Source organism: Ptiloglossa arizonensis, chromosome 6 (genome assembly GCF_051014685.1).
Source record: "Ptiloglossa arizonensis isolate GNS036 chromosome 6, iyPtiAriz1_principal, whole genome shotgun sequence".
Taxonomy (NCBI): domain Eukaryota; kingdom Metazoa; phylum Arthropoda; class Insecta; order Hymenoptera; family Colletidae; genus Ptiloglossa; species Ptiloglossa arizonensis.
Window position 1 is genome coordinate 19,209,817 of NC_135053.1, and position 26,916 is coordinate 19,236,732.

The window sequence follows — 26,916 nt, forward strand, 5'->3', positions numbered from 1 at the left end:
TGGTAGTGGTAGTACTAAAGTTGGTGAAAACTTATTTCAGAACCCAAATTTTGCCAAATGAAACGGTGAGCGTTCACGTAACAAACAAACTCGGTTTCACGATTCCTCGTGGTGATCGGTTAATTAATTCAGGATTTTTGTGAGTGAACGTTGTAATATATTTATGTAAAAACGAAAGAGAAGAAGTATGGTCTCGGTGATGCAGCCATTCATGGTAAGTCGACAACGTTGAGAAGGTATACGCGTTACCGGTTTCCTTCTGCTTTTGACAATCAAGATTCATTTTTCTGTTCCCATCGTAAAATTCGAAGGGATAAATGACTGTCTGATTGTATGACAGGATGTGGAGAGCTCGAGAAGTTACATCGATGAACTGTATTCACCGGATCCCCAAAAATGCTTAGAAGCTATTATGTGAGTACAAATTACACTTAACCTCTAAACTTATACGTTAAAAGTTATTATTTATTTAAGTAACTGTAAATACAACGTAACAAAAACATTAATGAGGGAATATTGTTAGTATAATTCTCGTGTTTATAAATTCTTTCTGTACTTTTTTATTCATTTTTATTTAGTGGGGACATTATATATGTCATTTCTAATTCTGGTTTGTTCATATGTCTTAGTTGTCTCAAAAATTCTGTCATTGGAAGCAATAGACAGAAAGGTTCTGTAATAGCTCAAGGCGTGGTACCCCGTTTATTGCAACTTCTTGGAGATTCATCAGGCACAATTGGAGATCGTATAAGACTTGAGTCTGCAGTGACTTTGGGTTCTCTGGCCAAAGGAACGGATCAACATGTATTGGCACTCATAGATCTCGGTGTAGTGCCATTGCTTTTTCAGGTTTTATTATCTACACCTATCTCTGATGCACATCCACAAGGAAAACCAAAAGTATCAGATTTGTTAAATGAAGCATGCTTACGTTGTTTACGTACAGTATTTCAACATCCAGCGGCACCAGTTCATTTAATATATCAAGACCCTGCATTGGTACCAAGATTGGTGTCATTAGCAAATCGATCTGTCACTTGTCAAATCTGTGTGGCAACAATTTTAACAACAGCATGCAAAGTAAAGAGATGGTGGAATTTAAATATAATTATCAAATTATTTAATAATTTACAACATTAATTCATATTGTTTTCGTTAGACAGCAGAAGAGCAAAATGCATTATCCAAAGGGGGTGCAGTAGAAACGTTAGCAATGCAATTGGATTCTCCATTACCTGATGTGCAATTATCAGCTTTGGCTTGTTTAGCGAATATGTGTTATAAAAATTATGGGGTATGTGTTATGGTAGCTTCAGCGACCACAAGTAACTCAATGCAGGGTAGACTTGTACCTGTAGCATTAGGGCAACTAATGGGTCGTGAAAAAAGCTGCCTAATTCAACTTGAAGCTGCAAGATGCGTTACTTATATGCATAGAACTGGAGTCCTAGTACATAAAGATCCAAGAATTATCTACCGTGCTTTACCTTGTTTGGTCAGGCTCTGTCGTAGAGATCGTCTACCTCGTGAAAGAGTGGCTGCGGCTGAAACTTTGGCTTTTCTTACTGAAGTTAATACAGAATTACAACGTCTAGCTTCTATCAGTAACCATTTAATTCCCACACTTGCGGAATTTTTACGACCTCATCTACATGTAAGTCCAATATACTATTAATGTATCTATTTTATATGTTTAACATGTTAATATCTTCAGGTACAAGGTGCAACTTTAACACAAGATATGCGACAAGCTGCATTCAGAGCATTTGCATCTCTTGGTGCCAATGATGAAGATATTCGAAAACGTATTATCGAAACGGAAAACCTTATGGAACAGGTAGTGTCAGGTCTTCAGGATCCTGGAGGCTCTCATGTACGTCTAGCAGCAGTTAGATGTCTACATTCTCTCTCTAGAAGTGTACAACAACTCCGAACAACATTTCAAGATCATGCCGTTTGGAGGCCACTTATGCAGCTATTACATGGAGCAGATAAGGGATTAGAGGGTAAAATATGATACTATTTTTACCATTTGTACCTAAATAAAAAATGCATATCGCATATGACTATTAATTCTGATTACTGCATCAATATATTTTCAATTAAATTATTACATATTCTATCTTTAAAATCATTTTAATTGTACAAGATTTCTTGAAATCTTTGAAATCTTTTGAGAGTACTTAATACTTTTATATTCTTTTGAAATATGAGATATACAATTTTGAAAAAGAAAATAAATAATTATATATCTGAATGACCATTAGCAATTAAGGTAATGTTTAATTACTGCCATTAATGATTGATATGATTGTATTATATAGGTAGAGGCGAAAGTGAAGTTGATTTATTAACTGTTGCCTCGAGTACTTTATGTAACTTATTATTGGAATTTAGTCCAAGCAAAGAACCAATTCTTGAATCTGGCGGAATAGAATTATTATGTTCGCTCACAAAACGATGTACACCAGCGTTGCGATTAAACGGAATTTGGGCTTTGATGAACGTGGCTTTTCAAGCTGAACTACAAGTAAAGTTACAGATTCTATCATGTTTAGGAACTGATCAAATCTTTTGTCTTCTGGCTGATCAAGATATACCAGTTTTAATGAAGACATTGGGTTTATTACGAAACTTATTGTCAACAAAAGCGCACATTGATCGTGTAATGGGTGAACATGCTGCTCATGTTATGCAAGCTGTCATATTGGTTTTGGAAGATCCAAGACATCCAGCCGATGTAAAGGAGCAAGCACTCTGCATCTTGGCAAATGTAGCCGATGGCCATCGAGCGAAAGATCACATTATGGCTAATGAAGATGTGCTTAAAAAGCTTATGGATTATATGGTTTGTAAAAGTTCTTTCTTTTCTTTATACTTTCAATTTTATTTTATAATTTTTTGTATAATGTACTGATTATAAGTTAGAAACATTTTATCATAGCAACATCGAGAATTTATAATTTTTATATTAATTCAGATGCATAATAACGTAAAACTGCAAGTCGCGGCAGTTTTTTGTGTGTGCAACCTAGTCTGGAGAGAGGAACCAGAAGCTGCGCAGCGGCAAACACGTTTAAGAGAATTAGGCTTTTATCGTATTCTACAACAATTGCGTCATAGCAAGGATATTCAGTTATTTGATAAGTATGATAAACAATTTCTTAACGTAAAAATTTCTTTTTTATTCATATCTGAAGCCATCTAAACTATTTCAATTTTTCACTAAAAATAATTCTTAAAAATTGTAAATTATAATTGTTCCACGAAGTTTCAGTGTTCAATATAATCTTATGAAAATGTTTCCTCTTTAAGCATTTTTAATTCTTAGAGTACGTTTATTTTATTTCAGGGTGAAAACTACCATGGTACAATTCTATGATGCCTAAACTTCAAGCACGTTACCGATTCAAATTAGGTTTTGATTTAGAATTCTTTTATACTTGAAATACAATTATATTTTGGTGTTAACACTGTGATCCTGTACTTTGTTAATGCATAAGCGTTTTATATTTATATAGAAAAGATACAAAAACGATGTCCCTGATGATGTAATCTGTTTATGTTGTATTTATTTTATTTAAAAGAGATAACAGTATGCAATATTTCTGTATATTTAAAAAAGAAAAAGAAGTATGCAGTGCATAATAATTGCTCCTCAAGTTTTCTAAACATGAATTGTTCGATATAATGACGATATTAAAGAAATTGTTTGAGAAGGTTTAAAGTGACGTAATAACAAATTACAAATATTTGTACGATATACTTTAACTTCAATGAGCATATTTTATTATAAATGCAAGTGTAGGAAAGTTGATAACTCTATTTATTATCATGAAATAATGTTTTTAATGTATTTAAATGAAGTATTTGACTAGCACACATTTACAATCAAATTTTACATCTTTGGTATAGAGCTTGAAAAGATACTTACGAAAGTATTTTTTATTTTTATCATTTTCTTATTATTCTCATTAATTAAGTCTAACAAACTCGGAATGTTAAATTTAAAATAATACGTGCGAAATATCAATGTAAATGTACGGAATGGGTAATGCTGTGAACATTATCCTGTTTGATAAAAATAAACTCTTCGTCTCTTCTGATTGTTGCCATAAATTGCAACTATCATGTATCATGGTAATATTGTGTAAGCAATTTAAAAAATTAAGCAGGTGCATTACTATCACTGGAAAGATTTTCCATTGGATTGTTAGCTAATGGATCCAGTTCAGCAAATAAGTCCAACCAGGAATTACCCTTTTGTTTTCCAGTCTTACTTTTTTTCTAGGAAAAGAAGTAATACAAATTCATTAGTAATATTGTTGCTCAAGCAATTAGTTTTTATAAAATATTGTTCTTCTAAGTGGTATGATTATAATGAAAACAAAGGAACTAATACTTAGTGATTAATAAATATCAATGATTTTTACTTACTTTGTCATCTGTGTTAGTAGTAGGCATGCTTTTGTGTCCAACACCAAGTGCTGCATCACCTAAACTTTGTTTCAAAATATTCGGTGGTAAAAAAGTATCATTGGATAGTGCCTCCCATTCATTACCAATACTTTGCTTATCGCTTAGAATATCATTTAAGAGAGCCATATTTTCAGATGTAAGGGCCTGCAAAGATTGTTCTCCTTGATCTTGTATGTCTAAGGAGGAAAGATTACTTGCATTAAAATTCATAATAGATTTATCAAATATGTCCATTCCCAAATTTGGTTCCTCAAAATTTTTGTGTATTTTAAATTGATTTCCTTCTTTAGTATTATTAATTGATTGTTCACTGTTACGAGACACATTGTTATCTAAAACTAGATTGTCAAAAAGTTGATTAAGATTTTCCTTATGCTCTATATTAGAAGTGGGCGATATGATTCCATTTTTCGACGAACTCGAATTTATATTTAATCCTTCCAATTCTAGCATATCCTTTGTGTCACACTCAATATCCAACAATTTTTCATCTTGTTCATTGTATTCAAGTGAACCGTGCATGTTTGGTTTTACTTCTTCGGCTTCTTCTATATTATCATGATAATCCATTTCAAAAAATGGTAACCTATAATGAAAAATTTCTGTTAGCTCAATAATATTTTCATTATTAATACTTTTTTGATTTTATAACTCACTTATCTTTATCATCAAGATCGTCATCACCTCCAGTTTCTTGAGCCAATTTACTCGAAGGTTCAACAAGTTCTCTTACAACCATGAAATCGTATCGTTGATAGCCTTTAAAACTGCTTGCTATTGTGGAATATGCTTGTGCAGATTTTTTGGTAAAATTTAGAAGTGTGCTTTGATATAAAACTAGAGCATGACTGAACATGTTGCATCTTGCTGCTGCTAGTAAATCTACTTTTTGAAGACAATCTAAGGCCAAGTTATCGAATGCAATCTTACCTCTACATTAATAAAAATATAATAAACATAAGAGCATTGGAGTACATGGCTAAGTCAACATTAATAAATATAACAAATACTACATACTGTCTGACACGTGTTTGAACTTTACGAAATTTTTCTAATTGTTTCGATGTATCAGGATCTAATTCCTGAGAAATATTTTTCATCCATGACAAAGCTGCTCTGTACTCTGTACGAGCTTTTTCCATTGCTTGAACATTTTGCAATGTGTCTTCAATTGCTCTCTGCCTAAATGTTTCTACTTCCTGATATAATCGACCCAGTGGAGCTCTTAGTGCAAGTCTTTGTTGACCAGAATAAGACAATGATTTCCCAACTGCTGACATCATTTTACCAGCTCTAGTTTTGTCTTGTTTACCAGCATCTTTAAGAAATCGTCCCATTGCATTCTCTTCCTGTGCAAGGTCTATGTAAAATTTTACAAATTAGTTATTTTTGTTATTTTTAATGTATTCTATTTTTTTAAATAAAATCTGATTTTTTTATGTTCCTGTAATTTTAACTTACTGCATAATCTTTCTTGATATTTATCAATAACTCTTTGTAAATAAGAGCAAGACTCTTGTATGCTACGAAACAATTCTAACTTAGCATCCAATTCTGCATCAGATGCTACTATACACTCATCTTCTTTTTTTCCTAATTTCCGCGATAAAGCTTGCTTTGTAACCCAGAACTGATGTTGCATCTTTGTAATGGCAGAGTCGTCATGCATATTGGTCCTCTGTACCCAACAATCAAAAGCATTTCTTGATATACCTGGTCCAGTTCTGTTACTATAAATTACAAATACATTGAGATTAATTTATACACAATATTTCCATCTATAAAAGATATAAAAATGAAAACAATGACAGTCATAGTATCGTTCTAAATGCGTGGAAAGATATGTTATCTATTACGAGCGATAAATAATCAAACATTACTTGAAATATGTGGTATATTTTGACGAATTTAAACTTTTTTATACACGATAATTTGAAATGATCAAAACACTTACTGTGTGTTCATGATGGAAGACGCTGGTTTAAAATGCGAGTTATGGTTAATGCTTATAGCTAGAAGAAACTTGAACGACTTCTAAACACGATTTACAATAAAACAAATGACTTACAAATATCATATTTCTTTAACACACATCATTAGTACTTCGTAATTAATTAAAAGAAACTTTTTTATTTTAATACTGATAAGAACACTGACACATACTTTCGCTGTCAATTTGACAGATCGAGGTAACAGCTTGTATCTATACCCGGTACCATAGATTCATGCCACATAAAAGAAAAGTCACTAAGTTCTTTTAGCCCTTCTTCGTGATATCTAATATTGTACATTCGAGACGGTAGATGGCGTTTTTTAAGTTTTAATATTTGAATATACTTATATACTTTAATATATTTATGTGTATATTGTTTAAATAAAATATAAAAAGTATTGATTACACATATCAAAATTCATTCTCAAAATACTATAATACGCATTTCATAAAAATTTGTTAACCTATTAAAAATTGGATTGTTATACCCATTAAAAAGTTAAACCATTGTTGAAACGCTAACAATTTTTATTTTGTAACACTCATAATGTTTATTGCACATGCTGGAATTAATTTTCAAAGAACAATGATACATATTTAATAAATAATTCAATGTTTGATTTGATAAAATTTATGATCTATTATGAACTTTAAATATTGCAGAACTGTTGATAGAGTATTAGTTTTATTTCTTAGGCGCTCTTGTCTACAGTACACATATCAGAATTTATTTTTAAAACGTAATTATATATATTTAATAAGTAATAATGATAATAATTCAATCCTTGAATTGATGATCGACAAGTTTAATCGTTTTGTCGTAGATGAGATTTCGGTTCTTCTTAAGAAATATTTTTTTCTTTATTAAAAAAAGAAGTTTTGAATCAATACTAATCCATAAGTCAAAGGTTGAAAGCTTGAGTTAACGTATTGTATGCTTAAAATAATTTAAAACTATGTAAAACATATAAATAAAAACGTAAAACATGTATTTGCAGTGGATCTACAGAATTTGATGGCGCTATTTAATAGCAAAAAGAAAATTTATTCTGCAAATTCAAGCATTTTGTGTTGAAGACACTGCCTGTACTACACAATTAAAGTTATAAATATGCGATAGGGAAGCGTTTTATGAAGGAGAAGGGGTGGTAGAATTTGGCAACTTTTCTTTCATTCAGTACTATTCCATGTCATGAAGTGTTCAGTTTACTATTGTTAATTCATCATTTCCTCAAAAATGGCATACAACATGATTCTAATAAAGAAATAATTAGACATGTTAAGAATGACATGTGCCTAATTTTATTATATACAAAATCAATAATTTTTTCTCGTAGTTAGAAAAAATAATTTTACTAAGGAAAAATGTATATTACATCCTACCTTAGTCACGAAGAGTTTTGAACGAATAGGACTTTTTATTTAAAGAATTAGATGCAACTAGAAAACTTGCAGGAATTAGTTGTTTGAAGTCCTCTAGTGATGCAACTAAGAAGTGTTACTATAAAGCGTAAACAAGTTACTCCATCTATTGTTTTTAGAAAACCGTGACGAACGTTGTCACGAGCAAAAACAGCAAAAAGGCAATGGCGGTTATTCTTTAGATGGTCACCGAATTTATTATGAAAAATTTCGAAAAAATGTGATCTACGCGCCGTGTCCAATAAAAAGAAATTCAAGGTACGTGTCGGTCGTTCTCATGAAGTTTGTAATTCTGCTCATTATTGCACTTAGTATAATTCGATGAATGTCACATGCAACCACATGTGGATTTAGATTTAACGAACACTTTATCAGAAAAACATAAATAACTATAGAATACAGTTCTATTTACTTTCACATTTGTTTTATGCAATTAATATTGAACGACATGTCGAGTAAAACGGGACAGCTTTTTGTAAAATTTAATCTCATTATTTTTACTTGATTTATATTCATTCATTTCCAGATTGAAAAATGATATGTTACCTGAATAATTAGTTAACATTTATTTATGATTCGTACTTATAATACTAGTAGTCTAATTTTGTTTATTACACATTCATATACATATTTGCATATATTTTAAGGCAATAATATGATTGAGAATAAGTATTTTTATGCATATACAGCAAAGTTTGTTATTTAATTATGTTGTTATTATATACATAGAAAATAAGTTAAATATGTACTGCGTAATTATATATACTTAATAATTTATATTTTTTATAATTTCTAAAGTTTATAAAATTATATTATTGTGATTGTATTAAAATATAATTTTTATTTCTTTATTGGATGATTTATGAATAATTTTAAACAATTGTCTTATTTTACTAAATTTTGTTATTTATTGTTTTGTTATTGTTATATTATTATGAAAAATAAATTATTTTTATATACAATTGTGTTTGTCTTGATTTAAAAATTTATTCCCAATTTTTATGTATGATTATTGTATTATTAAACAACATGTGATTGAAATTAATTCCTTGTCTTATAAATTAATCCCAATAGGTGTGGTGTGAAGGCGGTGGGATGATATTGCCAGCAGGAATAGAGATGGCACACAGTATGTGCACACAATGGCGAACAAACAAATGGAGCAACTAATAAGCTCAATGAGTAATGAATGGTGGTTAATAGTGGAGCAAATAGAGAAGATTGTCGGCAGGCAGGAAGGAGTAAACAATCGAGTGTGCCTAAGTAATGAGCGAGACTCGGCATCATCTTCACTCGGTCTCGGACTTATATGCAGCCGACGAGATAGAGGTGCTTCTCTTAGAAGAGATTCGTGACCTGGAACTACCACCTTCTGCGTATTCTAGACCTGAGGATATTCAGGACTTTGAAATCGGTATGATAATGATGAAAAATAAATAATAATTAATAACTTTTAAGTTTCTATATCTTATGCAATATGAATTGCACACAAGATGAATTTGTATAAACCTGTGAATGAAACATTTTTAAATATTTCCTTTTATATAATATTTGAGGGATATCATAAAAAGTTACAGAACACTTAGAAGAAATATGAATGTGTACATTGTTTAATATTGTATTAATAGCAGGCAGTAGGACAGGGGGGCAAATTAGCTCCCAACCTTTGGAGCTGGATTCACCAGGGGTCCATTCAACAGTCCATTCATGGGACTCGCATGCTAATTATCATGGTCATTATGGCTATGATGATCACCATGGCTCTTCCTCCAATGCTTTGGCTTGGCCAAGAGCAAGCCACTTGGTTCTTTATTGTGACATACAGGGACATCTTAAAACAGCTATTGGTGTTGTTAGACTCTTACTACTTGTAAGTAATTTATACTTTATAATTCACTGTTGATCTTCAGAACAATATTAAAGTAAATTATTTAAATAGATATCATCTGCAGCGTGTTTGGCAACATTATGCAGCTCCGGCACTGCCAAGGTCAGCTTATTTATGTTGCCTTTAGTCGGGCGGCTGCGTTTCATGATCTTTGTAGCCGTTTTCTGTTTTTTGATCACTGCATTGCTCCTCTTCCTTGATATTTCGCACATTGTCTATGTTTTTCCTCTCAATTGGGCTAAATTGGTAAGTAGCTGATATGTATAATATTTTATTCTTTTAGTAATTTTAATATCATATGACTAAATGTATAAATTTTTTAATATGTATTATTAGCAATCTCGTATCTTGACTGATGTATCTGATAGAATCAACCTCTTATAGAATGCTTGGGTATTCACTGGTATAGGCTTATCTTATGCCTTGAGTAGTGCACTATTAGCATGCTCTATATGGGAATACCACAGTGGAGGCTGGGTGCCAAAACGCACTCGTTCTCAGTTGTCTGCTGCGGCAGCACTTGGTCTGTCATGTGCTATTTTAGCATTCTTACTTTCGTGGATACATGGTCGCAGCGGTTCTAGTTGTAGGAGTCCTGATAGTCGTAATCATACACCAACACAACTTTATAAACCTGTTGATAATTCTTCCTCTTCTGGGGTACGTAATTTCAGTTTTTATGATGACAAATAAATTTAAATTATTGCTGAAAGTTATGTTATTACAGGTTACTCTCAAAGAGCATAGCCCTAAGAGGCCTACTTCATGGGTTGTCAAAAATCAACAGTCAAAGAAACAAAATACTGACAGTGATACAAATACAAACAACGGTCATCATGGTAATGATAATCATGCAAAATATAAACATGGTGTTAATAGAAAAGATCATTGGGCTTCTGCAAGGCAACATTTTTTACATTCTGAGGAAAATACGGAAGATATTCAAAGAGACGATGTTGATGTTGAAAGGAGAAGAAGAAGGCGAAGAAGAGATGGTGATACTAGTTCAACAGGCGATGGGAATTTAATAAGTACCAAAACTGATAGTGGTCATATTACGGGCGATAATAAAACTAGACGAGTACCGCGAAAATTACCTCTGCAATCAGTAGAGCAATCTCGGCCTTGGCCTGGTGTTGAACACAGGGGCAGTGATTCTATACAAGTTAGAAATAAAAGTTCGCAAATGCCAGTGAACAGTAACGCACAGGGCTATTGTGGTATAAATGAATCTAGTTCTATGCAAGTGACTCAAAATGGTTTCCACTGGGAGATGGAATGTACATCCAGTAACAGCATTGAAAAAGCGGAAATAACTATGGCCCGCACTGCCATGTGGTCTGGACAATGGCATCCACCACCTGACGATGTTCAACCCTGTTCTAGCAAAACTATTGACCCTTATAGCTTTGCCTGACTGAATTTGAAAATGCATGAATACATCTTAGCAAATATTGGACTCATTACAGTGGACGACTTTTGGGAACAGTTATATAATATATAGAAGCTTCCCTGAAAACAATAGTTTTATAATATTACATTGAACTTTCTTTTTCCCGTTACATTAAAACAATGGAAAGAGTATCTTATTGTTTTATCAAGAAATTAATTCTGTTATTCTCAAATGAATTTGTCTGAATCGAATGTGTTTAAACTTTTATATGTAAAGTTTCACTGATGTCAAAGTTATGCACAGTGAGCATAGAAAACTCTCTGTGTCCCTGTTCTATCATCTTGTATATCTATGATCTGGTTCCAGTGCATAAAACTAAATGTAATTTGAAATTAAGCCATTGATCGGTTACTTAACACGAGTGTGGTTAAATTGTTCTTTGTATTTATTGAAAAGGCTACATGCAATGGTCGAGTTCGCGGGATTAAATCGTCTTGTCCAAACATTTAGGAATCCTGTATAAAGTTATTGCTGCCTTGTATATTATGCTGCCAAAAAGATAATTTTTCTTTAGTTGTTTGGATCTCGACGGTTTGTATAATAAAACCAGACTGCCCGACATTGATATACAGATGATATTATCTCATTCCAATTATATACAAAATAATATATTTAAGTAAGTTTTAATGGGGTTGTTTATAAGTGTAAGACCACTAGCACGTAAACATTGAAATATTTGTTCAATAATCATTCTTAATACCAACATATTCTGTTTTGATAAATTAATATGCATGGAGCAATTGTTTAAATTCCTCCGATTATTCTTTACTCTTGTTGCACAGAGATGGATTTGGAAATGAGTTTCTCATAATTTAATGGGTATTATAAGGCATTTTTAAAACTAAAGATACAATTTTTGTCAGTATTGTATGCATTAATAATTGAGTTTTAAATGTATATCGAATTGGATAGTTTAGAAAAAGTCCATCTCTATTTTTGTAAAAGATATATGCACTATTTTCCAATTATTGTATATAATTTCAAGATGATTAGGCAGGGAATGTAAGATATAGCAGCAATGTTGCATTACTCCTTTATTTTAATGAAAGTCTTTAGTCATTTCTAGTCCAATACTTTTAATCAACTTTGTCTCTTTACTGATTCACCAAATTAAAGAACAAAGTAATTTTTAGTACATACATATCGTGTTAGAGGTACAACTCATCTTGAAAACTATCGAAAGGTTGCGTTTTTCTGACCAATCGGTCCTTAAAATTTTTTCGATTGTATGACAACTGGCATAGAATGTCAGAGTGGATTACATTGGGACCTCTTTTTCTTTCAGTTGATTACATTAAGATAGTACTCTAATCACACAAACATAAAGAAGTTAACTATTCTTGATTAGAATCATAAGTAACAGCTACTTTGTCTTTTGATACGATATTAGAGTATATACACACATCAGACATTTAATTACATGTTGGCGTGTGTAACGCGTTAGTTGTCTAATCAATTAATTAGTATAAGGGGAAAAGTGCGTGTTCATATAGTATCATATAAAAAAGAAGAATAATATATATTATGGTAGCTTCGTTGTGGCAAATATTGATAATGTAATTTGGTTCACTTGGACACAACGAAGAAGGAAATGTAATTTTTCTTGTACATGGTATATGCTAGTAAACTAACAAAATGTTTGAAAGTGCGAATAGATTTCGTAAGAATGTAATATGAAAAAGTTACATGAGGTAAGATATTTAGCTTGCGAGTTTAAGCAAAATGATAAAAAATATGTACGGACACTGCCAGAAGAAATATAACGCTCTTTGAGTGTCATGTATATCGAATGACTTTATTACTTTTCAATAACTTAATATTTGAGGCTTTACCTCACTACAATTTGCAGTACCTCATGATAAATGAATTGTTAAGCTTATATTTAGTATATGAATCTGCAACACTTGTTAATGTTTTTCCATATGATTTTTAACTGAAAACGCTTCAAATTATAGCACAAATATTGACAAGGATCGAAATTAGGTTTGAACTTTAAAAACCTCAGTACATTATAGAATGTAAAGAACTATTTAAATATTACACATTCAGCTGAGGTGTAAATTATGTTTCACCTTTGTAAAGAGATTGTTAGTTTTTTGACAAAATTATTGTTTTCTTACTTTAGGCAAATAATCGATTATAAAATAATTCTCTTACTAATTAAGAGATAACATGATTAAAATTTTTCAAATCAAAAATTTTCTTCTGCTACTTATTATTCTTTCTTTCAATCTTTTGACTACAAATGATTTCCATTACTTATATCATATTACATATCATGTATTATTTTCTTTAAAATTTCCTTTGAATATTTCATAGTACTTTAAATTCTGAAGTGATAAAACAGTTGAAACAAAGAGGTATTTGCATTCCAAAATAAATTAATAATTATTTAAACAAACAATGCTGGTATTTTAGGTTATTGTAAAATCTAAATTGATGTGCAAACAAATATTCTTTGTATGTCTACAAAACTGGCAAATAGTAGCACTTATTTAACGCACAAAACAGTAGTCACTATTATTCTTTCTGTTTTGTGTAAACACAACAAGACAGTAATATTCTTTAAATAATTCATCTTCATTCATTTCTTCAGTTTATTTAAAATGTAATTGATTTTTTAATTTATCAAAGTTAAATTTAGATGATAATTTTGTATGTTTCTTTGAATATTACAATTTTTATAATGAATAAATTATTGTTTTTTTATAGTTTTGTGTCAAATATGTTTATTATTATTTGTCAAAGTACCACAATATTAGAAATTCATATCATGAATTAATATTCATGGTATCAGAAACTTATTCCATGATGGGCTAAGGAAGTACCACTGTATTCAAACAAAATAATCTTTGAAGCAGTGCAGTTAAATATATAATCTAGAAAAGCCTTGCTTATGCACATCTATCTTGTTCGTTAATCATTGCATTGCTGAATAATGACAATCCAAACGAGATATATGAGCTATGCGATGCAAGAATCCTTTGGCCTAACTTTTTGTTTACCAAATAATGTTAATATAATAATGTAAGAATTCTTACAAGGAAATATTGGTTGATGTGGATCCTTTGGATGTGTTCCAATTCCTACATAGATATTGATGATAAGTATTGAGAGCATCATTGCTATATGAATTCATGTTTGTGTCTTAGAATGATGCTGCTAATACTAATAATAGTAAACATTAAATATAATAATGTTTCTATTGTAGGTCCATTACAAGGGTAACATATTGGATGTTTTTGAAATAAGGAAAAATTATTGTGTGTTGATAAATGTGGTTCGATAAATTACCAAAGTTACGTATTCTTTACTCTTTAACATGTTGGTAATTTGTCGCACTTCAGAGCGATTGTTCTGGACAATAACGATCAATGATCCATATAACACCTAAGTTAGCAATTGTCGTTTATTCTTTTAAGTCATTTTGTACACTTAGGGATAAATGATAAACGACTTTTGTATAGGATAGACTGTACAAAGTCGAGAGTACGTATGATATTATATGTTAATTATGAATATATCACAAAATGTTAGTAATTAGAAGCAACTTTGTTCTATGTTAATCAAAGAACACGTGTACATTTGTTAGTTAATATGTTGTAAGTATTAAGGTTCGATTGGCGCCGGTAAGGATGTCCTGCGTATATGCAATTAGAAAAGAAATTGTCATGCAATCGTCCGAAATACAAATGAAATTATTGAAAACATTCGCGATTAATATAACACTCATAATTATTATCTTTTACCAGTGCCAAAAGACATGATAGAAAAAAGTAAGCAAAAACAAAACATTGATATGTGTAAACATATCAATGTTTCCATAAACTGTTGAGACTGGTGCAAGATAAATGAGAAAATGACAAATTTGACCCATTATGTACTTTCCTAATTCAACAATCATCGCCCACATTTTATTTAGATAGTTGCATTATTTAATGAATTAGTTTTGGGTAATATATTTTTTCCAAATTCTTTGTATTATGCTATTATAATTTAATTTTTTTGCGCGACTATTTATATAATCAAGCATGCATAAATATTGTGTATATTTATAGATGAACATATTTTGAACGTTGAAGAACTGAAAACTTCGTAGAGGTTAGTGAAAATCCTTTAATCATTTATATTAATATTTTCTATCTCTTTCAATTTTCCAACTATGTCTTCTAATTTTTTACGTTGTACACATTGCTTCATTTCCTTACTTTTATCTTGTGCAAAACATTGAATATCCACTGTTTTTACATAATGTAGTATAGAATTCCTTTTCATAAAAGGATAAAAGAATAACAAAATATTTATAACATCTAGTGTAAAAGGTACATAAAGAAAGAGAAAGAGATAATATAGTGCATAAAGTATATGATTAGAAAACTTACTCTTTGTTCCTTGAATGATGAAATAGGGACTAAAAAGAGAGAAAGTGAATAAAATAACAAAACAAATAGTTAGGAATATTTATATATTCAGATAATATTCAGCATCTCACCTGCTGTGGGATTCTTAACTGTCTCACTGTTGGATGTCTCCAATCATTATATCTCACCCAAGTGTACGGAGTATTGTATACGTTTGATAATCTTGATTGTGCCATAGTATGCACTGCAAATTGTGGGTTTACAGATAATTGTCCATGTTGTTGTAACAATTGCTGTTGTTGATACGAGCAATTTGAATAATACGGATCATATTTGGTGGAACTTTCCACAGATGATATTGCCAAGGAATTTGCCACTGCCACTATAAAACAATACACATATAATATCATATTCCGACGAAAATGTTAAAAAATGGTGAAAATCCTAATAAACCTTTAGCTTGCTGAATATTCAGCAGTGTATCATAGTAATGTTTCTTAAATGTAGCTAACTCTGTAACAGATGCAGTTTGTTGTAAAATATTCACATTATTTTGTTCTGTTTGCTTCACTGCAGATCTGAACATAAATAATTTTGTTAAGTAATTGTTAATCACTGAATATATATTAAATTTATTCAACAATTTTAATGGTACTTGTATAGTAAATTTTCCATATTGTCCTTTTTTTCACAGTCCACTGTTTGTGCTTTATCAAGAGCAATGTTTAAACTTTTTTGAAACATTTGCAATTGAGTTGGTTTTGGATAGATATTTGACAATCCTGATGCTTTCCCTGCACTTAATTTCCTTATACTATTTGATGCATTTGTATCAGAATTATTAATGCTATTTATTGAAGAATCTAATTGATTTTTATTTTCTAGGTTCTTCTGAGCTACAAATTTCCAACATTTGGATGTGGCAGAAACTGTTTGCAGTGACTTCATTTGAGACAATATTGGAAAATCTAAATACATAAAAAGAATAAATATTTGTAATCTGTATACATTACATTAAAATAGATTAATAATCAACACATATAAATTGAATTTTATTACTAATTAAAGTTTCTTGTTCTGCACGTTTTAAAAAATGTTGAAAACTAGTTTTAAGTTTTTTATGCACTATAAAATTGTCCATTGTAAAATTATCTTCTGTTGGCACCTAAAACATTATTATAAAAATGCAAAAGACATGATGGATTACTGTAAGAAGTATTATAAATACAAATTTTATTTTGTTACCTGACTGTTTATTATTGTATTTATTCCTTCGTTCCAACATACAACATCCATTTTATATATATCCTCTTGAATTGCTAGTTGTTCAGGTTTCAATGCTAGATCAAAATGTTTTTGTGTTTGTATATTAGAAATTTTATTTTCATTTGTATTGCAATTATACTTCTTATAATCTTGATCTTTATTATGATAAAATTCACAACAGTTTATTTCTGAGTTTGAAAAGGTTGTGCCAGTATTTATTACTTTCAAATTTGAAATCTCAGTTTTATCTTGTTTGTTTGAAACTATTCCAGTTTTACATAATTTTTGTTTGAAACAGGTACTTCTCTGTAATATCACTTTAATGTTTCAATTCAAAGACCACCAAATAAAAATGATTAATAATTGTCAATATTATTCAAATTAATACTAATTCATCTTAACTATGAAAAAAACAACTAATTTTACAAACCTGATGTGATATATGAGATATGTTAGCTATATTCCACTGGTTATAATTATTAACCTTATCAATGGGTAATTGAAAACATTTATTATCCACTGATTTGAGGAGACTTTGTTCGTAACTGGGTGTAGTAATTTGGTAAGCATTGTTCTTATACAAAAGATGGGGTGTATGAATCCATTTAAATTGTAAGTTTGACTGATACTGTAATGATTCTTCTTGTTTGTCAGTCTTTGATGGAAAATTTTGTCCAACATCAATACAAGGTTCTATGCATGGAATATTATAATCTAATGTATCATATACATAATTCACATTCTTTATGTGACTGTGAATCATAGAAATTTCATTAGGAGGAAAACCTCGAAATACTTCAGGTACTGAAGGTACAAACTGTACAAATGGGAATAATAATTTATATATTAAAATCAAATTTAAAAACTGATAAAAATGTTAAATTATAGTGTGAATGAACTTTTACATTCTTATCCAGCTCAACATTTTGAGAAGATGCATTAACCAAAACATTCTGATTTAAATGAATCTTCGACTTCTCAGTTAAAACTTCTGTATTAAGCTTCCATTCAGGAACAATTCTTCAAAAAAATAGAAGTATTGTTATATATTAATGACACATGATAGAATACTTTAATAACAGTCATACTTTTGACATGTGGTCATGCTATTAGTTGTTCTAATTAGACCAGTAATTTTATAAATTACATCTCTTATTGCTTCATTTGAAGCACCTTTTGGTAATGGTATTATAGAAATTATTTGTTGCTGAATATTACTCTCAAAATTCTCACACAAGACAAGAACAGTTTTCAACACTCGTTCATATGCAACTATACCATCATCAGGATGATACATACTCAGTAATCTATTTATTGCATTAATAATATTTGTGCTTTTTGAATTCTGTTGTAAGACATTCCTTGCTAATGGGAAGTTTTCAAATGCAGAAGTAGCATTTGCCATGGTATCCTTATTTTCCATAGCAACTAAAATAGAAAATGAATTATGTTAATAATTTTTCAAATACTTAATTTCAAAGTCATAATACATATTTATAAATTTTTACAAATCTATATAAATTTAGTATGAATCTGAATAAAAGGTATTTAGTACATTGAATATCACTGAAGAAAATATTGAGTAAAGTTAATGTTAAATATTTTCATTATAGATAGGTACTAAAATTATAAAACCGTATTTATTACAATTTTTAAAAACGTATTTTAAATATATTGTTACTTACTATCATTAGACTTCTTTATTTCCATTCTGATATGGACGTTTTTTATAAAGTGACAGCTTTTCTTATAAACACGGATGTATGTTCGTAAATACAATTAATTGGTAATTGCCAAATAATGAAAACAGCTGCTACAGTGTATTATTGTCGACAAACGACTAACGCGTTTCTCGCAAGTTCGTTTACAAGTCGATTGAAATCGGATTACAAGTCGGTTCGTTAAATCGTTTTGCTTTTATATTCAGTAGATAAGAAATAATGTAATAATTACTTTACTAATAAAAATATATATAAAAGAGAAAACTGTGAATTAAAAAGTATTTATAAAGAAACAATTTTCAAAATAAATAAATAAATAAATAAATAAATAAATAAATAAAAATTATAACAATAATAAAATAAAGAAATTTGAATGAAAGTACAGTGAAAGAAGTTATCTAGTTATTAATTTTAAAATAATGTAATCAATTTAGATATATTTGTCATGTGTGATGTTTGAATTAAGATCGAATAATGTATGTTAAATTACAATTGCACAGATAAGAAGGAAATTGCTTTCCTGAGCAATATAAAGAAAGCATATTGTCTAATTATAAAACACAAGTGCCTCTTCTGTATATGATGGATTATTTAAATGAGAGTATTAGTCCTATACTAATAGTCTCAAAAGCTTTGCAAGTATTACTGCTTGGCCTGTGCTATAAAAGCAACAACAGAACACAGTCCAATAACTTGGTACAAGATGTTTCTACCAAAAGGTCTCATACTTTTTCCTTCTTTCATAGTTTTAACAGTTAGTGCAGCTGTTAAAACTCCTACAGGAACAGCATGGACAAACTTTGCTTCCAAACCTGGTAATATAAACTATATAATTTATAAAATATTTTTGATTTTTTATTCACAAATTTTAATACACATTTATAATGTATGTATATATTTATTATATAAAATTTATTTTTAGTTTACTCAAGAGCTCTTGGGCCACCAACTTCAGAAATGGACACCATAACAGTGCCATACATGCCAAAATCATCATCATTGTTTCCAAAATTTGTTGATCCCAAAATAATGATTTCAAAGAAGACAGATTTATTGAGCAATTTATTTGGAGGTTTGGGTCCTGCTTATCCTATGAGTTTCAAACCATTTACGCCATACACTGGTTCAACTTTGTACAGTACTGCTGATGAATCACAACTTTTGAATAGTTTAACTAAAAGTAATATAGAAGATGGTAGTGTTTCATACAAGCGTGGAATTTTTGGACCTTTCAGTTCTAAACCTTTTGGTTCTATGAGTCCTAAGTTTGGACCTATGTCTCAATTCGCTGAATTAAATACTATTCCTGACTATAATATGAAAAGTGATTTTTCCCGTAGAAGAAGAAGTACAGATGAATCTTCCTTAACAAAACTTCGATCAATTATGGATAGTGGCAAGCCAGAAACAAAGGATTTGGGACCTCCACCTCCTTATCCCATTCTTGCTCCGATTTCTGAAGAGCCAGAAGATGAAGTTAATTTATCACTCCAAAAAATGGAAAGTGCTACTGCACCAAAACAATATTTACCAGGGATGTTTGCACCATTTGGACCAATGATAGATCCATCCATGTTCATAGCAAAAAAATCTACTTTCTTGGATACATTATTTAAAAATCTTGCTACCAGTACTCCATCACCAGCATTGACAGAAGCTCCAACAACAAAAAGTACTATTGTACCACCTGACTTTTGGTTTCCATCATCAATGGTTCCCAATCCAACCGATTATACTGAAAAGGTAGGAGACTTCTTAGACAAATTATTTGATACTTTGAAACTTAATAAGACCACAATTACAAACAAAAGTGATAGTACAAGTATAAAAAATGACTTAGCGAGATCTATCAAGTCTGATGAAGGTACTACACAAGCAAAAATTGCAAGATCTATTGATGATCTATCATCAATCAATGCTGCAAAAGATACAATTGTTAACAGCATATTGTCTGAATTGGGTGATTTGAAAAGTAACATGGTGACAACAATGAATGATTTAGTTGCGTACGAAAAATCAGCAGCAACGATATCGCCAAAAAAGCCTTTCAAACCATTTGCCTCTAGTATGTGGCCAAAACCGACTACTGATGGGACACTTCCCTTTCAACAAAAAATGACAATTCTGAGTCAAGTATTCGACATGTTGTCAGATTTGCAAAAAAATATTACTCTGGCGGTTCAAAATACAATAAACGCTAAGATCGCGTCTACTGATGCTTCTGAGGGAACAATTACTGCTAACTATCCATTAATGACTAACGATATTCTTTCTCCAACTGATAGTATACCTATTAATATGAGTTTTCTAGATGCTATTAAAAGCAAATTAGGCGCACTTGATTATGAAATGCCCGGTTCTTATACAACTTCTGATAAATTTGGACCAAAGATGGTTCGTACATTGCAAAAGTCTCCAGCATCTTTTTGGGTGTCTTATCCTGAAGATACAGCTGCTGTGGGGAAACAACAAGTTGACAGTGATACTGAGTCACTGATAAATGAAGAAAATAATTCTAATAGAAAACAAGAAACACGTGGAGTTCAAATGCAAATGCATCAGGGATATCAGAGTTTACCGACTGGTTCTATAGAGTCCGTACAAGCAGGAGGAGGATCAACACCTGGGCATCAAGGCGGAGGAATTAAATTATTTGTAAGTTTTTAAATAAAAAATGTATAAATTTAAAATATTTTTTATAATGCTTTCGTGTTTGTTCCAATACATTCATAGCATATAATAGTGATAATGATGGTTTATAATATTTAAAGATAAATTTATAATTTGGTACAAATAATAATTCTTTGCAATATATTGTGGCAAATACAATCATATCGTTATAGAACAAATGAAGATAATAAGAGATCTTATGCAACATGATATCTTCATTTGTTTTCAGATACAAATGCCTCTATTGCCTAATATGCAAGTGCCAAACATTCAAAATAATAATTACAAAAACTAGGTATGTGTAATTTGTGTACTATGAATATCGTGAACATGTTCATTTGTCACAGGACACCAGCGATTATGAGGACACAAATAAATGGACCAACTGGATGGAATATCTGAGAAACTACTACCAAGGACATAAGCATCACAATCACCATTAGGCTATTGATTCAGCAGGAATACTTCCATCATTTGTAATTACAAACTTTTGCCTTTAAACTGACCACATTCATATACAATATATAACGTGTACGCTTGATAATTTTTTTAAATAAAGTGTGTTTTGCAAAGTATGTAGACAACACAAAACCATGTGTCAGTGAAAGGCACGAGCTTTACGAATGTTACTATTTTATAATGCATGAGAAGAAAGATATTTGGAATATATACAATATGTCTTTTTATTAGTTTTTCTATTAGACTTATAATACATGCTATAATACAATTGCATACGCAACAAATGAAAAAGAATCGTATACTAGATCTATTCATCAGAATTTACTTAACAATAACAAACGTAAAACGGTAAAATTAATACGTACATCAGTCAAGCAGATACCAGCGCACATGGACGCAATCCTGCATCAAGTGCGTTGCTTTGTTTCTCTGTAATCAGCAATGCATTGCACGCAGGGTAGCGTTAGTGTGTTAGGAAGCACCAGAATTAATATTATAGCTTGGTCTTTGACGAAACAAAGGAAAAATATTTCATTGTTGTGTACTAAAATCTTCAGTATAATTTTCGCGGTAAATATATTTAATTATTTCTTATATAAAGTCATATAAAATTCTGAAAACATTGGCAGTATTGGTAAGTGTTGACGTTGAACGCCTATTTGTTTTTCTTTAATAAAAATTTTCATTTCTAATATTATGAGTAATGAGCCATCGCACATATCCTTACATTAAAGTTATTTTTCAAAACTTTGGTATTTTACTAGTAATTGTATTATACAACATTAAAATAGATCACTATCATCTGCCTTTTGTCACTCTGGATATAAGATGTTCCATTTGTTGATCGATTCTGAACACCATGTAAAAGGACGCCAGTACACTGCTTAATGTTACTAACAATCCCAAGCCCTCGAATATTAACTTTGGCGCGAAGATCTTCCAAACCATTAAATGCCGACAGTGAATCGTAGCGGCAAGCATGCTGCCAAAAGTCTATAATGTATATTAAGTTATAAAAACATTTTAATTCCAACTAATTTTAAAATTTAAATCGTTTCTTTTAGTCGCATTTTTAATGTTTATTATTTTATACTTTTCAAAATACTAATTAATTTAAAATATTATAAAAATGATAAAACTTACTCTAATTCCATGAAGGAGTGTATATTTTCCTGCGACTGAAAAAATTGCAGCATGAAATACAGAATCCTGTTCAAACAAAAGTAGTTCTCCTCTTTTCATGTCATCTTCCAAAAATTTTACTTTAACTAATTTTGGAAATACAAGGTATAAAGTAAATGGTACAATCACCAATAATGGTAATGTTGCACCTAATATAATGTGTGACCCAAATGTGTTCATTCCTGTAAATGTTAACAGTAGTCATTGGTAGAAATTATTGAACCATCAATATATAGTCATGCATACCTATTAAAATTGCTGGTAGGAAACTTCCATAAAAATGTCCACCTGTTCCTACAAAAGCAGCATCCCAATGAATGGTAGGAAAAGTTGGTTGATGCCCAGTTCCATAAAAGAAATATTCAGCTATCAAAAACCAACATAGTAGGGCAGGTGTAGATACTTCTAAAAGCTCAGCTGTTTTCAAAATAGTGATATTAAAAATACAGGATACAATATAAATTATTCATATATTAATCATATATTGAAAATACTTACATATACTGTTAGCATTCTTGTATCTCTCTATTGCAGATACGCCCAAAACAGAGGCACAAGAAATAAACATCAAGAAAGTACTAGGTGATAAAATATCTCCTAATAATAAAGAATATAACAGCATAAGAAATACACTCAATGAGATAAATGCAGCGCTATAGGCAGTGCCCAAGCCATAAACAACTGGTGTTTCATCTGCATCTATCCTTTTACGATAAATCGACTCCTTTATTTTCTCGAACAATCGAGGTACTATATTCTCATCATTGTATATATTAATTGATTCTTTCTTCTTTGGCAGTAGAAATATACTGAGTGGACGATAATAAAGAACAAAGATTGCAAACAAACTCAATGCGTACACTATGTTGGGCAATGTACTTACTTGCCAAGATAACGCGAATTTTACTTTGACAAATTTAGGTAACCGTTGAAGGACCCAATAACAACCCATGCAAACACCAATTACAACAGGACAATACTGTCCTACCAGAACACCGGGAGAAAAGCCAGAAAGATTTCCACAATTTTGTAACCACAGTCTTACGATTGTAATGTATAGTGCAAGTATGATCAAGGTGATGGCAAGTAAAACACGTTCTAAATTGTTCGATGTTATAGAACCTGCTTTTCCAGTTATAAAGATAGAACACATGCGGTATTGCTGTTCTTCTCGACAACGCCAAAAATAATGAGACAGTCTTATAGAAATGCATGCTATTAAACCAATGACTATTATAATAGTCTTCAAATTCGATCTTGTTTGCAGTTTCAAAAATGGTTTTGTTTTCCTTTCTAAATTTTCATTAGAATTTTCTATTTTTAAATTAAACGTAAGTAACCATAGAAGTGTAACAAGTAAAAAGGATAGTACGTTATCTTCTTCGACAATATAACTATTAGAAAAAAGACTACATACTGTTAAAAGAAGTATCACTCTTGTGATGTAAATCAATTTTTTAATTTTGCGATAATCATACCAACTCATTGAAATTACATCCCAATTCTTAACAATTAATACTACTAATAATACTATAGACACTGCACCAGTAGTAAAGAATGTAGTATTTTTAAATTCTTCTAAAATATCAAGAAAAAATAAAAAAAAGATTACTAGCGCAGTAATTAAATTCACTAGAATAGAACATTGTAGAAATGATGATTGAAATATCTTTGACATACGACTTTCTGGAATGCCTGTAATAAACAAGTAATAAAAAAATAGGGTGCAAAACATTAAAAGTAGGCCTTTAGACATTAGGCCAGAATCAAATTGAACCCAGACTTCAGAACATGTGTCTTTAAGCAGCTTAAAATAGCTGTTACTATTCTGAATAAATAATTCAAATTCTTCAATAGTATTTACATGTTTTATCTGTTCTAACAGATGATTATAGATATTTTCTAAATTTTCAAATTGATCTTTAGAAAATAAATAACTATCTGTAGAATATGTGTCTATGTATCTTTTTGTCTGTACAATATTTCTCCATATTGAATGTAATGAATACCATAAACCTTCTTTTGATTTTCCATTTCTTGATGAACTTGGTAGCGAATTGAGTATGACAGACCCTAAGTTGGAAAAAGGTATAGGTGTGCCAAGAATTGACGCCAATGTAGGAACAAGATCAATTTGATTTACAGTATTATGAACTGAATCATATTTTAGAAGAGGAACCACAGAATAAACAAACATGGCTGCTTCAATTTCATTTAAACTATCACCACCATGATCACCACTATTTGTCATTCCATGATCACCGACAACAAAAAGTACTGTATCTTCTTCTAAAGATTCAATAATCTCTTTTATCAGTGTATTTGTGTCATTTAATTTTCTGGTCATTTCAGGATGATTAGCACCATGTTTATGTCCACAATGATCAATTCCAAGTACATGCGCTATAAGTAGAGACCAATCTTTCTTTTTCATTTCAAAGAATATACGGTACCTAACATCTTTATCAACGCTGTCGAGATCCCAAATGTTAAAAGATGGTGATGGAAATTGGCGCTTGAATTTACCAGGAAATAAATTAGTCCAAGTATCATCACCCATGAAAATAATACCTTTAGCAATATTCTGATCAATAATGTTATCTTCGTCAATGCTTTCAGAAGCAAAATTGGATCCAATATCGATGAAAGTAGGCAGAGATCCAGTGGTAAATCCTTTTAGTCTTTGCATGGTTGTTGTTGGAGGATCTGCTATGAATTTATATAAACGCGAATTCAGAGGTTGATTTTGCAGTAATTCGTGAATTATTGGCAGCTTATTACGGTAATACAATGGGACAGAATTATTATCGCTGTACCAGTGTGCAAAATCATACTTCAAGGCGTCAACGACTAACAATACAACTCGTGTTTTTCGTTCGAGACAAGTACTGGCAGCAACTTTGGGATTTTGAAGAAGGTCTTCGATATCGCAGCTGCCAGGGTTAGTACAATATTTGCATTCTGCACGCTCCGGCCTGGAAACGCGAGTAAGTAGAAAACCGCTTGTGAAAACAAACAAGCCGGCTGCCATCAAATATGATATCCATCCTTGAAATATTAGGTAGTTCCATAGTTTGCTCATTTTTCTCGATGATCCGTTATTTTCTCACGTTAATCAAAAAGAATGCAATGTTAAAGGAACTTCGAAATAATCTTAACCTATCCTTCAATGTGAATTTGTTCTTCACCATTGTCACATTACTGCAGGAACGATTCAACTATTCGTTTAACAGTAGTTTTCGAGGGAAAATTGTTAGGAGTACAAGACAATTGACCGATTATTCATATTTCACGAAAGGTGTGTAAAATATAACTTCAAACAGATTGAAAGAACACAAGGATATAATTTCGTCCTTTTCCGTATGGCGCTAAATTTTAAGTATTACAGTATCGCCAACGACGACGTGATCGCGAACACATTAGATACCTTGTGCTTTGTATGCATACATACGTATGGTAATATCGACACATTTTTATGAAATGTTGATAAAGTAGTGTTGCATCTAGTTTTAAAAGAGTTACGTATGATAAATGAACGCATTAATACTGTCTCAAAGGAAATGTAGAATAGATATTTCATTTTAAGGGAGTGAGAGTTACACAAATTGGAATACAAATCTCGTAAAATATCAAAATGTCGGAATATAGATCTTGTAAAATATTCTTTCTTTTTCTACTTTCCTTCCATTCCATTTGTTCAATAAACAGTTATTATTTTCTATGCCTTAAAACTTTACTTATTCAGGAAACGTATCAGTAATCATGTTTTACTTCATGATTCAATCAAAATTTATTTTTGCAAACTAATTAATTATCTATAATGCGAATACAAAACTTATATTATAATATTAACATTTGAAACATGTGTAATAATCAGTGACAATCATGCTCCGAAATTAAAGTTAATTAAAATCGTCGGCCTTTATAGGCTTTGCAATATCTTGTTTTTTATTTATTTTAATTATTTACAAGTTTTAAAGCCATCTCTTGGATTTTGTTAGAATTTAGTTAAAACGAACATT

The 26,916-nt window shown here is 30.7% G+C and overlaps 5 protein-coding genes across 12 annotated transcripts; 3 read left to right on the forward strand and 2 right to left on the reverse strand.

Moving 5' to 3' along the window:
* The first annotated feature begins 40 nt into the window (after positions 1 to 40).
* On the forward strand, positions 41 to 4,447 carry LOC143148709 (armadillo repeat-containing protein 8). Its single transcript, XM_076315313.1, has 8 exons — positions 41 to 214; positions 341 to 414; positions 630 to 1,080; positions 1,160 to 1,654; positions 1,715 to 2,006; positions 2,325 to 2,848; positions 2,981 to 3,147; positions 3,353 to 4,447. The coding sequence occupies exons 1-8, from the start codon at positions 188 to 190 to the stop codon at positions 3,387 to 3,389; spliced, it is 2,067 nt and encodes a 688-aa protein (XP_076171428.1). The 5' UTR covers positions 41 to 187; the 3' UTR covers positions 3,390 to 4,447.
* On the reverse strand, positions 3,747 to 17,828 carry LOC143148708 (uncharacterized). The gene is made up of 13 exons (XM_076315312.1): positions 17,768 to 17,828; positions 17,293 to 17,679; positions 16,842 to 17,168; positions 16,656 to 16,761; positions 16,252 to 16,564; positions 16,050 to 16,174; positions 15,728 to 15,978; positions 15,618 to 15,646; positions 5,941 to 6,209; positions 5,497 to 5,839; positions 5,136 to 5,411; positions 4,438 to 5,065; positions 3,747 to 4,287 (listed from the first exon to the last, which is right to left on the reverse strand). The coding sequence occupies exons 2-13, from the start codon at positions 17,623 to 17,625 to the stop codon at positions 4,168 to 4,170; spliced, it is 3,120 nt and encodes a 1,039-aa protein (XP_076171427.1). The 5' UTR covers positions 17,626 to 17,679; positions 17,768 to 17,828; the 3' UTR covers positions 3,747 to 4,167.
* On the forward strand, positions 7,174 to 13,296 carry LOC143148469 (uncharacterized). Of its 3 annotated transcripts, XM_076314826.1 has the most exons (7): positions 7,174 to 7,212; positions 8,014 to 8,152; positions 8,969 to 9,308; positions 9,523 to 9,764; positions 9,834 to 10,028; positions 10,167 to 10,442; positions 10,510 to 13,295. In XM_076314826.1, the coding sequence occupies exons 3-7, from the start codon at positions 9,161 to 9,163 to the stop codon at positions 11,197 to 11,199; spliced, it is 1,551 nt and encodes a 516-aa protein (XP_076170941.1). In that variant the 5' UTR covers positions 7,174 to 7,212; positions 8,014 to 8,152; positions 8,969 to 9,160; the 3' UTR covers positions 11,200 to 13,295. The 3 variants fall into 3 exon arrangements, with proteins under 3 accessions (XP_076170941.1, XP_076170942.1, XP_076170940.1); XM_076314827.1 differs by lacking the exon at positions 7,174 to 7,212 and having other exon boundaries at positions 7,855 to 8,152; positions 9,526 to 9,764; positions 10,510 to 13,296; XM_076314825.1 differs by lacking the exon at positions 7,174 to 7,212 and having other exon boundaries at positions 7,855 to 8,152.
* On the forward strand, positions 17,258 to 21,826 carry LOC143148711 (uncharacterized). 3 transcript variants are annotated; one of them, XM_076315316.1, is made up of 4 exons: positions 17,258 to 17,424; positions 19,330 to 19,398; positions 19,506 to 21,238; positions 21,601 to 21,826. In XM_076315316.1, the coding sequence occupies exons 3-4, from the start codon at positions 19,541 to 19,543 to the stop codon at positions 21,694 to 21,696; spliced, it is 1,794 nt and encodes a 597-aa protein (XP_076171431.1). In that variant the 5' UTR covers positions 17,258 to 17,424; positions 19,330 to 19,398; positions 19,506 to 19,540; the 3' UTR covers positions 21,697 to 21,826. The 3 variants fall into 3 exon arrangements, with proteins under 3 accessions (XP_076171431.1, XP_076171429.1, XP_076171430.1); XM_076315314.1 differs by lacking the exon at positions 17,258 to 17,424 and having other exon boundaries at positions 19,039 to 19,398; XM_076315315.1 differs by lacking the exon at positions 17,258 to 17,424 and having other exon boundaries at positions 19,039 to 19,398; positions 21,483 to 21,601.
* On the reverse strand, positions 19,489 to 26,301 carry Pig-o (phosphatidylinositol glycan anchor biosynthesis class O). 4 transcript variants are annotated; one of them, XR_012992574.1, is made up of 7 exons: positions 23,393 to 26,301; positions 23,141 to 23,311; positions 22,856 to 23,076; positions 22,440 to 22,705; positions 22,078 to 22,325; positions 20,115 to 20,318; positions 19,489 to 20,039 (listed from the first exon to the last, which is right to left on the reverse strand). XR_012992574.1 is itself a non-coding variant. In XM_076315311.1 (4 exons), exons 1-4 carry the CDS (start codon positions 25,974 to 25,976, stop codon positions 22,511 to 22,513), a joined length of 3,171 nt encoding a protein of 1,056 aa, XP_076171426.1. In that variant the 5' UTR covers positions 25,977 to 26,301; the 3' UTR covers positions 21,840 to 22,510. The 4 variants fall into 4 exon arrangements, 1 of the variants encoding a protein (XP_076171426.1); XR_012992573.1 differs by adding an exon at positions 20,874 to 21,038 and having other exon boundaries at positions 22,078 to 22,705; XR_012992572.1 differs by having other exon boundaries at positions 19,490 to 20,039; positions 22,078 to 22,705.
* Positions 26,302 to 26,916: the final 615 nt, after the last annotated feature.